This window comes from Camponotus vicinus, unplaced genomic scaffold, assembly GCF_025532165.1.
Source record: "Camponotus vicinus isolate PSW18456_S1 unplaced genomic scaffold, iyCamVici1.0 SCAF_1, whole genome shotgun sequence".
In the NCBI taxonomy this organism is placed as follows: Eukaryota; Metazoa; Arthropoda; class Insecta; order Hymenoptera; family Formicidae; genus Camponotus; species Camponotus vicinus.
Window position 1 is genome coordinate 21,270,281 of NW_028141945.1, and position 16,314 is coordinate 21,286,594.

The 16,314-nt window shown below is 34.4% G+C and overlaps 1 protein-coding gene across 4 annotated transcripts in view; it reads left to right on the forward strand.

Annotated features, from left to right (window-relative positions):
* The window catches only part of LOC145959487 (irregular chiasm C-roughest protein), a 155,920-nt gene extending 149,705 nt beyond the window's left edge, over positions 1-6,215 (forward strand). For all 4 annotated transcript variants that reach the window (XM_083078359.1, XM_083078362.1, XM_083078360.1 and 1 more), the window contains one exon: positions 321-6,215. In XM_083078359.1, coding sequence (XP_082934485.1) covers positions 321-419 — 99 coding nt within the window. In that variant the 3' untranslated portion in view covers positions 420-6,215. The remainder of the gene's footprint in view (positions 1-320) is intronic.
* The last annotated feature ends 10,099 nt before the right edge of the window (positions 6,216-16,314 follow it).

Here is a 16,314-nt window from a genome sequence, read left to right on the forward strand (position 1 = left end):
CGTTATATAAAATGAAAATATACTGATGATAGTCCGATCTTCATAAATACTGTCGCAAATTTTCCAGGGAGAAAGGAAATGAAGGAGTTATTTATTATTGCATTTCTTATAATCGATGTATTATATATTTTCATACAAAAAACAAATAATAATTAATTATATATGTATATGTAAGTATTAGTAAAAAAAGTTAAACACTCCTTTGAAATTTCAAGAGGATTCCTCAAACGAAAATTCTCAAACATACATAAATATCTCCAGATAAAAAGGGAAGATTAAAATTGCCGGATGATTGAGAACCCTTCTTTTCTGTCTTGCAGGCCCCGTTGTCAGCGCATTACATCACCGGCGGCCCAAACGGCGCGATGGCGACGGTGAAGCGCACGTCCGCGGTGGGCACGTTAGCGACGCACGTATGAGGCCAGGGAATCTATCCGAATTAGAACCGTCGATACTCGGGCCTAACTGAAACCACCTTCGAACTCGGCCGTGTCCTCGGGACGTCCCGCTATTCGCTCGGTCCACGCTCGACGACGACGACGACGACGACGACGTCGCGCGATTCGCGACACCTCGCTGACGAACCGGAACGAGATCGATATCGCCACGACGGGATCCGCTGCAACGCGGGACATTACAGTGCGGAATGCGAGCGACTCCTTGAGCGAGGGTCGCGGGGTGGCATGGACCGGACACGACGAATGGCCGAGAATGGCGAGGCGCTCAAGTATATCGAGCTGGTGCTTCGGCAGCTGCGAAGGGCCAGCAGAGATCATGGGGAACTCGTGCGGCAACGTCACGCGGACTTCCAACACGAGATTAGTAAGCGAATCAACGAGAGAGTCTGGCATCATCGAGATGGACGCGAAGACTCGATAGACGCGTCCAGAACTTGGTCCAGGTCCTCGGGCAGCCCGTGGGAATCGGACGTGACTTTGCGGAAAACGCGACCGGACGTCACGACGAGACTGCTGACGAAGAGGAGAGACTATGGAGGAACGTCGCAGAATACAGTCGATATTCTGCGACCAAGTCCCTCCGGACGCGTTCAGGGTGGAATAGCTGCGACCGCTTATCAAGAGATGAAATACATTCCTGATAATGTCGCTTGGAAGGACGCGAGGGAAGCGTTCGGTGCGTGGAGTCTGCCTGAAGCTTCGTCGAACAGCGATAGAAAGACATCTTCCACCGTCGTTTAGGATAGAGAAGAGTCTGGCCTTTGCGCCGATGAGGTTCGACGATCTAGGCTGACGAGGGAAAGGCGGAAAAATGAAAAGAATCGGGATGAAACGAAGGCTCTCTCGCGAAAATTGAGATGATATCGACGTAAATGCGTCAATGAGCGACTCGCTCGTGTTAATGATACGCTTGCGCTAGGATTACACTTGAAATCAAACTATCTCGCTGCGGTGGTGAACGTAACACACGCTGAAGAGACGCACGCCGATATCGAAGGGAACGTACTCTCCTTTTTTTGGGTCAATAAGATTAGATTTAGGAAGAGAGAGCACACAATGCGCTCTCGGACGTCATTCGCGAGTACGAGGGGTGGCGATGTTGGTTGGGTTCGTGGATCGAAGGTATTCTCTTCGGTCGGTGGCGAAAACAGACCACTCGGTATCGACAATCTTCTATTGACATACTTTAGATCTTCTATATAATAAGCGTTTAATAAGACTCGCTCGAAAGCGACGAGAGAGACGAATGCTCCGAACGAATCACGTCGCGAATTGTTGCTGTCGCGGTGGTAGCCGAATATCGGAAAGTGCGATTATCTTCGCGAAACGTCGAGGATGATTTCTAAGGCTGAAAGCTTTATCGTGTACATTTTCCCGCAAGAAACGCGAATTCATTCTAGATTTACATCTGACGTTCACAACGTGACGTTTCTTTCATCAGCAGTAAGATAGTAGCAACCCTTTCTATAACGATCATTTTATATACTAGATGATCTTAACAATAGTTAAGACACATATATTATTTATATTTTAAAAATATATTTTGTAGAAAAATATATTTTGTAAGTTTGAATGCAAGATTTTTTTTTGGAGAAGGATCAGCTAGAAATTTTATTTTGAAGCTACATCGGCTGGAAATTTTATTTTAAAGCTGCATATTCCTTTATTTTTTAATGTAACATCAAGATTTTCCGACGATCATCAAAGTTTCCATCTTCTTTTTCAAATTTATAGAGTGAAAATTTTACATATGCGAAATTGTTTTATCCCATTCAAAAAAAATATTAATCCCATTCAAATACACCTCATCGCGAATGTAAACACAACGAACGTCAGATGTAAACTCTGCCCCCTACTGAGAACGTTTCGGCTGCCACTTCGATGTTTACTGTGTCGCGCTGCCTTTTTGTATTTGTAGGGAAAAATAATTGAGAGATTAGCTTATAAAAGATGTTCAGCATCCGCAGATTAAGGCGCACGTTAAGGATTAACGACGACGTCGCGGCGGTCACGTGGCTTACGTGGCGACGATAAGTCCGTGACTTCGCGTTTCCTCCGGCCTCAAGTTCCACGTGCGGCGGACAGATATAGTAAATAGCGCAAGTCCGCGCGAAGGGAATCGATCACCGTGTGTTTTGCGGTTGTTCGCATTTGTAAAATAGATAGCGAAAAATCATTAGATATATATATATATAAATATAAATATATTATACACCTGTTGTCAATATGAGCATAGGGCCTATATATAGTTTGACGGCACTACGTGAAAGCGAATTCTATTTGAAATAAGCTCGTTCGCGGGATGGGACGGCTTCGTGTAAATATCTATTGAAATTAAATGATATTATTATATATACATATATGGAAAAAAAAAACATAATGAAGAGTACGAAACGGCGCGATGTTCTCCACGGCGTTGTGGTTTCGTCGCGCATTTCTTTTCCCCCAAAAAGAAAAGAACGCGACTAAATCCGCGCGTAATCTCACTCTCGTAAAGCGTTAAGTTATTCTTTTCTCTTCAATGTCCTTTCCGCTTCGATACGTCGTAGCTCGGTTACCGAGGCAACCGATCGCAAGATTCGAAGGAGGGACTTGATCAGCCCATTTTTACTCCTACAAATTCTAATGTCACAAAATAATTTTTTTAAATACGATAATATCTGTTGTAAAAAAATTTGAGAAACGATTTAGATTTTCAAATTTCAAATTTTTAGAATACTCTAATTTTCAATTTTCAAATTTTTAAAATACGACTTAGCCAATCAGCTTTTATAATATCCTTTTAGGTAATCTGTTTGAGAAGCTAGATTTTCAAAATTCTGACAAAGCTAAAATATAAATAAAAATATGAATTAATTTAAGAAGTGTGTGTTGCCAATAGATTGAAGTATCTAAGCTAATTTAATTTTCAAATTTAATAGCTCATAAACAGTCAATGCTTGTCAGGTCTCGCTCTCCGGATCTTACATCCCTCGAGGACGATCCACGACGACGATCGAATCTCGATTTATTCTAGTGCGACCGAGAAGAAGCGTATCTCGAAAAAATACGTCGTGATGTATAGAGTGGACATGGGGGATACCATTCATAATGATAACGAAACAGGGTAGCCTATCAATTATTAAGAGAATTTCAAAAGGCTGCACACATACACAGACTGGGCCATGTGCGCACATGTCCTGCGTATCCGTCAGGATATCATGATTAATTCGCGTGAAGAATTCTCGACACGATCGAGAGGGGAGGGAGAGGGGAAATTATAATTAAACGATCGTCGCACGTTGACAAGTTAAAATTCCGGTCCGCGAATACACGACATTCGCGTCCTCGGGAGAGATCTTTATATTGTAACGTCTGTAACATAACTTGTGTACATATCTGGAATTATTGCTCACCGTATCTCATAAGATTTAGTTAGTTTTGTATCTGTGAACCACTATGTGTGTGCGTACTTCGCACTCTCTGCGAGAAGCCCCCCGCGACAGATGTCTCGATCCCGAAGAAATAGAATCGTCCCGAGAGAAAGAAAGCCGTATCTCTTTTTATTCGCGAGAACTCGCAAATTTGACGAAAAAATTATACGGCTTATTTTCCAATAAAAATCGTGACTTCTTAAATGACACATCGACGAAGTCACAATGTAAGGAGGGCTTTAAGTGATATCAATGCACTGAATATATCGAATTTACATGCTCTTCAATTATCTGCAACCTAAGCATCAAATTAAATTTTCAAATTAAATTAAACTTTCGAATTAAATTAAATTTTCGAATTAAATTAAATTTTCGAATTAAATAAAATTTTCAAATTAAATTATTAATTGAAATTGATCTTTTTCGATATATAAAAAAAAATCAAATTATATTGTGCTCTTTTTTTACATGTCTGCAATATAAATTTTCAAATTATTCAACACAGATACGGGTGAAATGTAATATTTCAATCAATATTCTATCGCATGTAAAAACGTGAATTTTTCATCTTGATGCAGCTGGAACGGTTAATTGCGATTTCGTCGATGCAGATCGTTGACGGTGGGATCCGCGAATCATCTATCTCGGGGGAGGATTTCGCTTCTCGTGCGTCATTCGATCATTCTGTACAATGTTCATGCCGAGATGTTACTGTTAACTATTTAAAATTTCGAGACCTTCAGTTCGGCCGCGCACATAAAGGCACCGTGTGCCACGTGAAATGCTGAATAATGCATACACACAAGTATATCTCGTGCTTACAAGTGGTGCTCTCGGATGCCGAGTGTACAGACGACAGGAAGCGCGGATATAGAGACTCTCATTGCGAATGCATTCGGCACGAGATGCCGTACATACAGATACACACGATTTCTATTACATAGCGGAAAACGAAAAAAAAAGAGAGAAAAAAACATAGAAGAGAGAGAGAGGTATAAACGCGAGAAGTAACTACACAATCAATGTACTGGATGGTCCGTGATGGCGATGTTAAAATTAGAAAAGTTTATGTCGTTTGAAATCTTAGGAGTTTACGCCTTCTCTGCCAGGTAGGACCATCCTATACGTATTAATTGGTTATCTGTCAATTATTAATTGAATTGTATATCAATTTCTTCGCCTTTTAGTCAAGAAACGGGGGGTGGGAGGGGAAGGGGGATCTTCTAATGGGCGTAACGTGGCGCGATTGCGTTGTTGTAAAGTCAAATTCCTAGGCAATGTAAGCGTGGCAGTTCCCTTTTAGCGAACCTCCGTTCGCATAACGAAGGAAGATAATTGCCTAAACGGGAGATGGACGGGGATTTTTCAAATTTGTTGATACTTTTCATACTTTATGACTAGGAATTATGGCCTATTACTACTATTACGCAAAGTTTATCCGCCGACTCGGTCGTTTTTATTCAACGCGGCGCCAAGAGCGATCGAAAGCGTGTTCAAAATCGCGTTAGGAAGCAAAACACTGTAAATAATTCATCGGAACGGACTTTAGAATGGCATACGTCGGATAGTTTATCTCCTCCTCTACGTTTGACAGATGATAAAATTCGCACGTGCGTATTAATCAACATTGAGTTTCAAATTATATCATGTAATACCATCAAGCCTTGATGTCAGAACATGATTTTTACACATCACTTACAAAATTGACTGTTCATGCATTAGAATTAATTTGGTACACATATAAATTTCATAGCTCTTTTTTTAGTAGGCCTCGAAGTTATGACTGTATGAACACGTTAAATGTGCCGAGGGGGTCAAAGGGGGGTTAATTAAAATGCAAATGGAATCAATAAACGCACGGCGTTAAAGGGTTGAAAGACGTCGAGCCGGTCAAACTTCGAGGATAAAGCAAGTACGCCTTTCTAGGGTCGACACGTCCGATTTTTCCCCCCGTCTTAATCGCGAGTATCAACGAAAAAGAGGACCGAGCCGGCCAAAATTCGTAAATGGGAAAGCGACTGTTTAGAGAATGAGCGTTCTCCTTGCGTGCTATACCGCGTAAATAACGCGGACACACACATGAATATAATATCTATTTCGAATTCGACTGAACGACACATAGGAGATAATATATACCCCCATATTTTTCTCGATGTTAAGCTTTTTCTCAGAACGTGTACGGATACGTCATTCGACATCGACGACGGATGATCCCAGCTGATCGTTTTGAAAGTGCGAGAATCCCGATTCAGAATGATCACTTTCGCTCAATTACTAGGACGAACGACGCGTTCATTTCGATGACACTACAGAGATTCTTTCTCCGAAAAAAAAAAAAAAACAAGCTAAATTTCTTCCACGGCCTCTTCTCCATGGCCGCCACTCTTACGGATAGAGGAAGGGAAAGCGGGGAATTAAAAACGAACGTAGCCATATCTGTGCGAAAATCTATGTTATGTGTCTTTTGTGCGTGTGTGCATGTGTGCGTTGTCATCATTTTTCAAAGAGACTCAGATTACTAGGACGAGGACGCGTTCATTTCAATAGATTGGAGATTCTTTTTCAGAAAAAAAGCTGCATTTCTTCCACGGCCTCTCCTCCATGGCCGCCATTGTTACGGATGGAGAAAGGGAAAGCGGGGAATTTAAACAGACGTAATCGTAATTGTACAAAAATTTTATGTTACGTATCTTCCGTGCGTGTGTGTATGTGTGCATTGTCATCATTTTTCAAAGGGAATCCGATCTATCAGATTGATTACGCGTTCAATGCAATTGATTGCATTTTAATACTTTAGGAACGACACTCTCGCGTACTCGGGAACAAGTAATCGACGTCGACGCATCAGTTGCTCTCGTTTCGCGATACTTGACGCAAGAGGAGGGGAATAATGGAAAGCATTTTATATTTATTTATTTTTAAAATACCAATCAAAATCGTTTCAGGAAAATCAATTGTGCAAGAGAAACTTTTCTGAAGGAAAAAAAATTATCGTAATTTATCACTTATTATTAGATGATTTTTTTTCACGAAAATTATTGCCATCAAAATGCGCTTTTCGGAGATTCTTGAACAATATATATTTAAAAAAATTTTAAAAAAAGAACATTTTGCGTAGTACTTTTTCTAGAAAAAAATTAATTTTTTTCTCTGAATTTAATCAATATATATATATATATATATATTCTAAAATACTCTTATATTCAAGCTTACAGATATCTTCAAGAATAATTAATTAGTGAAATAAATTAATGAAATAATGGATTCATAAACGTATTCGGAAAAATCACATCACGAGCAAACTGTATCAATAAGACCCGATAGATGCATCCCCAGCATGTAACGCGTTAAATATGCACAATTTTTATCGACAATTCGTCATACATGTCTAGCGTGCAAAAGAATTCTTGTACCATGATCTGATGCCGACGTTCGATTAACACACTTTCAAACCTTATAATTTACATACCGCGAAACATATCCACTACTTATTACTTATACACTCGAACGTTGATATTGCCGATATTTACTGTAGAACGATTATTATACAGATAGAAGTTCGTCGTAAAAGCAGAAACATACTCGTGTAAGATGACATACGGACGTTTTTTTACTCTACTCGACGTATAAGAACTTTTTTGTTGGAAGCATTTCACACTGTGAACGAACAAGCTCCGGAAGTCGATCTCTTTTTGGATCAAGTTCGAGCACTGACTACCACAAATCTCCTAAATTAACAATGAAATAACTTTAATCAGTTATAATTAATTTTCATTACATCTTGTAGCGACTTTTTACTCTCTAAATCCCGAAACATATATCAAAATAGCAAAATTATCATTCGTTCGAAGGCGAGAGCAATATTTAAAGTACCAACAAAATACAGGGTGTTTCTTAATAAGTGGGAAAAATTGTAGGAGATGATTCTTTGTCGAATATTAAGAGGGGTTTTTCATATAAACATATATACTCCCACATCCCTCCCTGTGGAATTACACTCCTTCAAAAATGGGGGGGAAAATTAGGTTTTTATTTTTTTCTCAAATTTCGAACAAGTTAAAGAAATGAAATTAATTGGATATTTTCTACTGGTAAAAAGGTTATTAATATTTTTTTCAGCCTCCCGTATTGTTATAAGGGGATGAAACTAGCAACTCCTATTCAATTTTTTACTAGAACTTTTTAATGTTTATATGAAAAATCCCCCTTAATTTTCGACAAAGAATCATCTTCCAAAATTTTTCGCACTTATTAAGAAACACCTTGTATAAGCAAAGAATTGTCACTTTCTCGTTTTGTCGAATTTATTGAATTTTCTTTCAAACGTAGAGCTAACAAGACTTCGATTAGACTTTCTCGTCAGAATAATGAAATAGCATGAATAATTTATGAAAAATATGAATTACATATATCCCAGATTCATTATAGATTCAACCAGAGGGAGGAAGCATTTACGTTGCAACTTTCCAGTAGTGTGCAAAAATTCGCATTTTACCGGAAGAAAAGTACGAACGTGAAATCCAGATTTTTGCAACGCCAAAACACTACATTTAAATCGCAAGATTTCGAGTAAATGTTCAACGCGAAAACAAATTCCGTTTTGAAATGACGTACGTTCAATTAAAAATACGTCAGCCGCAACGCAAACTCGAACATATGTAACATATCACGTCCATTACTCGTTCGTATCGCGGAGCCTCGATTGCAATTACCGCTATCCATTAAATTAAGATTGAATTCCGAATTCCTCGCATGTACCTGTAGCATTAAAAAAAAAAAAAAGAACAAAAGAGGAAAAAGGCAGGCATAAGAGAGACGCCAACAGAGATTACACGCAACGTTCGCACAAGATCTTCCGTTATAGAAACGAGTGAAGAGAATGAATGAGAGCGCGTCAGTGCGAAAGAAAAAACGACGAATGAAGAAATTCTTGCAATAGCGTACCTTCCGATACGTTAAACGCCAAGATTGAAACCGGTGCATTTTCGAAGAGTTCAATCTCCGCGAATAATTTAACGAACGAATCGATACCGGTTCGAAATTCCACCGGTTTGAATCTCTGGTTAAACGCCCGATACCAATAGATATCATCTACAAGAAACGATATAACGTAGATAACATGAAAACTGCCATGTTGACAACCGCGTTTACCGTTTTCGCAGGTACGGTGCTGCAAATACATCCGTAATGCGTGGGCGAGTCTGAGAATTTTATTACACAGCGCAAAGTAGTCAATCTATCTCGATAACGACAGTGTGCCAATAATTCTTCATCCCAGATATAGATTAATATGTACTCGTGTTTTCTCATTCGGTTAACCGGGCCTCACGACAATCCGATCCGAGGGGCCGCGCGTTAAATGCAATTTTATTCTCTACACACGCATGATACTATAGTAAGAGTGTAAGTACAAAAATACTACGACCTATATTACTTTCGATTTTCGATGTTTCTTGCACTAGTAGAGCCGATAGATCATATCATCTGTATCCCACTGTCCCTCAGCTTTATCCAGGTGTATCCAGGTGTTTACGTGGCGAGATTTTCATCCGGAAAATTTCTTTCCCTTATTTTTACGCGCACGAGTGCGGGGGGTGGGGGCGGGGGAGGGGTGGGGGGAGGGAAATACGATCTGCAATGACGTAAATACGTGAGTGGAAGTCCTGTTAAACAGAGATCTTTTCACGATTAAGCTTCTTCAAGCACGCGCGAGTAGATAGCAAATGCTAATATCCTTTCTGCTTAATTGAAAATTTTAATAAAATTCTTTCAATCCGGAGAGCAATTGCGCGCTTAAAGTGTACATGTTGTGATAAATATAACGACGTGCAATCCAATCTTTTTCCGTGGAAAAATTTCACAATTTTAACTTCGCAAGAGGAATTATCGAGACGTGTGCAATTTTTGATACACCCTATACATACATTTGCGGAGAGCATTTCAATTATATAAAAAGCCAAAGAGATTTTATTTTACGTTACGTGTATTGTCTGAGTTACACATCCTGTACATGATCGCATGATTTATGTGCACGTTCGTCGAGTGCTTTAATTATTCTTATTATTAATTACTCCCTTTCACGCGCATATTATACTTTTGTATGAGACTGGTGTAACTCTCAAGATATTATACATCAAAAAATTAAATATTTTTGCCTTATCTAACGAGTTATGCTTTTTATAATATTTAATGAGTTAGAGTGTTTTCTTCAAAGATTCGATTATCTAATTATTTTCTAAAGTATACTATTTATTGTTATCAGTATATTGAAAAAAAAATATATATATATATATATATATATATATATATATATATATATATTGAATATATCGTGATTAAATTAAATATACATATTATCCTTTTTTAATATGTATGTTATAGTTAAAGCATTGCATTTTTTTAGTTGCACCAATCACATTCTGGAGATGTAATATCCATTGATATATGAAATGCAATTTTTATTAGCAATATGATTTGACAGCTTGAGCAATATATGTATATGCAATTTATTATTACGATGTATATTTTATATTTTATTGGTGATCGCATATATATCCGTGCAAGATAATTCTAATAATGATTATTATTATTTTTTATTATTTAGAGTATATTTCATCATTTACGTACTTATCGTTAAGATATATAGTGCCGTTTATTTTATGTTTCCCGTAGAAAATATGTATATATATAAGCATCTCATTAATGTTATTATATTTTATTAAATATCTGCCATAATATAGCTCCCATAGTCTGACATTTCCCTTCGTTCTTATAATATTTTTTTCTTGATACTGATACCTCGGATATTGCAGCGTGCTGTTTTTTTTATTTTCCCTTAATTAGTGCACAATTATCGATATATTGGAAATTATGTCGCTTCCGCGTAACGTTGTATGCATTTCTCATTTTGTACAAGGCCGAGATGAAACGGGGTAATCTTTGTGCGACCAACGTTGCATCGTCGCAAATAAACAGCTGGAAACGATCCTGAGCCAAGCGTGTTTCCTAAAAAAAGCACGTTAAATATGCATCGGTGCATCCTTTTGTGGGATCGCAAACAGAGCAATTGTAACAATAGGATAATAAAGGCATTGCAATAGTAAAGATAATGATAATTGAACTCAATAAATAATAAACGGTAGCTTATTTAACGGACAAAAGACAGATAAAATTATTTAAAAGGGGTTGATTATTATTTGATTTTATTCTCGGAAAATATTGTACGGTTTAATTTAACGTGACAATTATTGCACATAAAAATTAATGTTTTAATATATTAATATTTTATTGATAAATTATTAATAATAAATTATTGATAATAAATTATTGCATTAATAAATTATTGCCCCTCGCAAAAGGGTGCATCGATGAAGGAATGCGATATATTTACAAATGTTTCATACATCCACGAAGCTTTCGTTCGATCTCCGAAAAAGATACAACAGGCTGAATTCGTCGAGATTATTCGCTTGAAGACAATTTGCTGCACGATTTGCTGATTATCGCTTTAATCTTGCGTAGCACGCGAAAATATTTTTTCAAAGCGCTTGACTTTACGCGAGCAGCGAAAGGGGCGAGACGAATTTGCACTTTTCCGTGTATGTGCCTCGAAAAGCAAGACTTTCGTTGCCATATTTTTGCCCGAGTATAGTCTTCTATATCTCTCGCGTAATCGTACGATTCCTTTTTTGTATCTGACCTATCGTCGATGATTTTCAGGGAAGGCTTTAGCGAAAGAGACGAAGAGTCGGTTTGTGAATAATGTAAAACGTTTTCTCGAACGTAACTTTCGGGTCTCGCAGCCAAGATGGAAATTATTTATAATTTTAATTGCTTCGAGATCGGTGGCCTGTCCTTTCTCTGCGCGACCCGGAACTTTACCTCGATGTTATCCGACTGATCCCCGTGCAAATATTCGCGTACAAGTGTTTGACGAGGATCAGATGTGTGTACCCACACATATTTCAAGAGAGAGAAAGAGAGAGAGAGAGAGAGAAAAAGAAAACAAATAAAATAGATTACTTCATATAGCACACAGTTGAGCAAACTGTAATGAAAGCAATGAAAGAAAATAATGCTATTTTTATATGTTGCACTTCATCATCATCTCTCTGCCGTAAAAACCCGTAGTTATATAAAAAAGAGAAAAGAAGATCTATTTCAGTTTTTCGACTCGTGTCCATTGGGCCATTTCGTGTCGCCAAAAATTTCGCCGAAAAACAGCACATTTCCATAATCAAGAGATAATCAAGAGTGATCGATGCGACACCAATACATAAATCAAACGTAATTATGTTCAGAAATAAATAACGTTTTACTTAAAAGTTAGCGAATATATGTTTAGATAATGTAAAAGAGAAATTTGATATACTTCTCAACCGCCTTGATTTATCCATATCCATCAAACGATCCGAGCGGATAATTATGTAGACAGAGACTGCAGTGGAATTTAAATTACTTGCATATCATTACTCGTGCAATTTGACAAGAAATGACCCAATAATATTATCGTCATAATATTTAGCCGCTTAGAACAATCGAATTGATGAAAAAAATATCTCGGAAGATGATCCAAGAGATGCTCTTGCTCACAGTTAATCTAGATTACTATAGTAAGATTTACGATTATTGTATTATTACTAATATATCTACATTCCTTTTCAGAATCTACCACTATTACTTTACGAAGCTATCTGTAAATAAGTATTTTGTATTCCTGCAAAAGAATAAAATTAAGAATCATTATAACTCGTCTGATATTTTTAACGCCGATATAAGTACCGCGTAGACTAATGAAAGTGATACTTTATAAATAATCAGACTTGTAGATATAATATGTGCTTTTTTATTAAAACTTAAATAAATTCAAGTTTTTTGAACACTCTACTATTTTTTATCCTAAATATTTTCTGAGAATATATATCAGAGAATGCCACCAAAAGCTACAAATATTTCTACCGTGCATTTAAATTTTAAAAATATAAAAGATAATATATAATATTTCATAATATTATTTCATGATATTAAAAAATATATGTACTATTTTGTTTTTACAGATACATCAATACAATTATATATTATTATTAATTATTTATATTCAAAGAAATAACTCGATAAAGTAAAAATTGCATATGTTTACATATGCTTATGTAAAATGTGACTATTATGATGTGAGGTAAAATTATTATTTAGTGATGATAAATATCAAAATTATCTACTTTAGATAAGCAAGTTCTTTAATGATTTAAAGAAAATAAAAGTAACTGCTACTATTAAACATAACTAAATAAATAAATAAAAATAAAAGAAACAAACTAAATATTACAGAAATGTTAGAATTGTTTGAAAGCAAAAATAAATTTTATAATTAAGTATTACATTATTGTTTATTAATTTTAATTGTTCAAAGCATTCTAGTGTTCATAGTATTCTAAGAGTTTCACAGAATAAGGATTTAACATAATTTATATTTGTATATATACTTTGTATTATATACACAATAGACTATATATAAATTATCTAATTGTGGTAAAAGAATGCGATGAAGGCTTTTAAGTATGAGCAAAATCTTACAAAGGTAAAAAAATACGCCAAGTACATAAAAATATTCTACCTTGTGTGCAACAAAACATTTAATAAAAAATATCCCTAAAAATAATTTACATAAATTTTCCCTCAAAGAATAATTTTTCTGAAAAAAATAAAACCTCAAAAAATAACTTTCCTAAAGAAAAAAAAATACCTAAAGAAAAAAATAAAATATCAAAACAAATTATGAAATAATTATAAATTACAACTAACCAAGTACGTGAGCAATTCGTGAGTATTTTATTAAAGAAACATTTTGACAGTAAAACTACTGGTGTATAATATTTAACACAAAAATAAAAGTTTATTTTTCATCCATGTCATTTATTTATTTATTTATTTCAAATACTATGCAAATTAAATTTATTTCCTGCCATAAATATTTTCGGTTTTAGTAAAAACATCGCCGAATCTTATTGATGTTATTTTGTGACTAGGGGGTTGATTAGGGGGTCTCTAATATGCCCGTTAAATAGTGAAAATATGTGTCTCACAGGATTAAGAAGTGAGTTATATTTTATTTTATATTGTAATAGCAGTTATATATATTTTTTTATTAAATTATATTTTTATTTTAATGATTTCTTTAATTTTTTAAACAAAATGGTGTAAAGAATACAACGATTCTTTGTGTAATGATAATGTAATATAATAAAAAAAACAGATTGAGGAATATTTAACTTTGTATGACAAGCAAATAAAGGATTTGAAAATCAAATAAAAGTACTAAACAGATTGCAGAAGAGGATGATGATGGCTGGATAGCAGTAGCAGGTGGAAAGAAAAGAGGACAATTTGCATCTAGGAAAGAATCCACCATTGGCAAAATGCAACAAAAGGAACAATGCAAGAAGAAAAAGCAATTACTTAATTTTCATAATTTCATTCTCAAATTCGAAAGACAAAGAAGCAGAGTAAGTATGACTTCAAGTCACAAGATTTTTATAATACAAAATTTCTTTTAGAGATATATTCAATTTATACTATGCTTCTTTTAGAATTAGCAGAATTACGAAAGAAATTTGAATTGGATAAACAAAGATTGCAGGAATTGAAATTGAAACGGACATTCAAACCATTTTAAATTCAATTAAATATTATTATACAGAGTAGTTAAATATTAATATACAATTAAGTCTAATAAGATTACATTTTTTTATATACAAACAATAATTATTAAATCTGCTAAAATGAAACATTATTGTCATATGATGCTTCAAGCTTTAGTTGCATAAATTTGTAATGTCCATTTGATTAAGAAATGTTGATATGATAATGGTTGCAAAAGCGCCAATAATTCCTCTGTAACAGATGTTAGAGATATGTATTATATACATAAAAGTATTAATATATATTTTTATATATGTATGTGCAATTTTCTTGTATCACCATGATTATGTTACGTTTTTTTCGCTTCTCTATCTCTCCAAACACAAATTCTGATAACATTAAATTTACTTGCAGGTCAACTTGCTTGCCAAGTGCTCTGCAGTAGAGTATTTCTTTAATAAAATAAATGTGAATATATAATACAGTTATTTTAGTTGCTGTATTCAGTTTTAGATTTTTTATTTTGAATCACAATATTCTTAATACTGAAGTTCAAATTCAATTTCAATTGTAATTTTACTTTTAATTTTTATAATCAAAGTTATCTTGACTTTAATTTTTTGTTTTTGATATATTTGACGCTACTCTTATTTATTTTAAACTTTAATACTATTATGCTATTTTTGTTTATATATATAACTGTAATTATAAGGAATATAAAATTTAATATCAGTGTCGTAACCATTTTTAAAATTTTGTGATCTTAATTTTACATATTGTCAGATATTGTAAACATTTTACTTTAGATATTTAAGTTTATTTACATTGCACAAAAACAAATTACAAATGTAAAAGAGCCATTCAAAATTGAAAGGCACGGACTAAGAAGTAAATAATGATACAATACAATTATTATTTGTAATATTAGATTAGTATAATAATTCAGAGTTACAGTTTACATGCTTATGTTATTCTTTATACTTATGCTTATTATTTACATAATATGCTTATATCGATTCTGCATAGAGCCTCCCTGGCGTATATAATAAAGGAATTCCAGCTTTCTGAGAACTTGCTTAACATCATTCCTAGTCATTCCATTGCATTTTCTAAGATGAATCTTATTAGAGGGACCTCTTTGTATTTAATTTTTTCAAGTAGCCTAATAAAATTATTAAATATTTTATACATAAAATATTTAATAAATATTTAATTATATTAAAATTTATTAAATATTTAATTGCTAAAATTATTAAATGAATTTTATATTAACTTTTAAAGGTCTCACACACACACACACACACACACACACACAAATCCATTTAAAGCTTTTATAAAATATATAAGCATTCTTGTAGCATTAATTATTTACTATAAAAGTGATACAAGTGACACAAAGTGAAACAAATATATGTTTCGACTTTTATAAGTTTATATAACAGCGAAAGTTTTACAACCATGTATAAATATTTATTTAATTTTATTCTATAAAAATAATTTAAAAAGACGCATCAAAAAACTGAGTTTGAGCTACATATATTTTTTGAGAATTATTTAACAATTGTTGATATGTAAAGTTAATATTTTTATGCAAATATCTATTACATAATATTATTGATGAGAAATCTGATAAAATAAAATAATAAAAATTTTAATTCTGAAATAAATGTATATATATACAGGGTTTGTCAAAAGTGTGGAAACCCCTAAATATCTCACAAACGGTACATTTTAGAAAAAAATGTTTCAGGCAAAAGTTGTTTGGTTTCAAAGGAGCCATAAGACGGTACCATTGGTTTGACCTT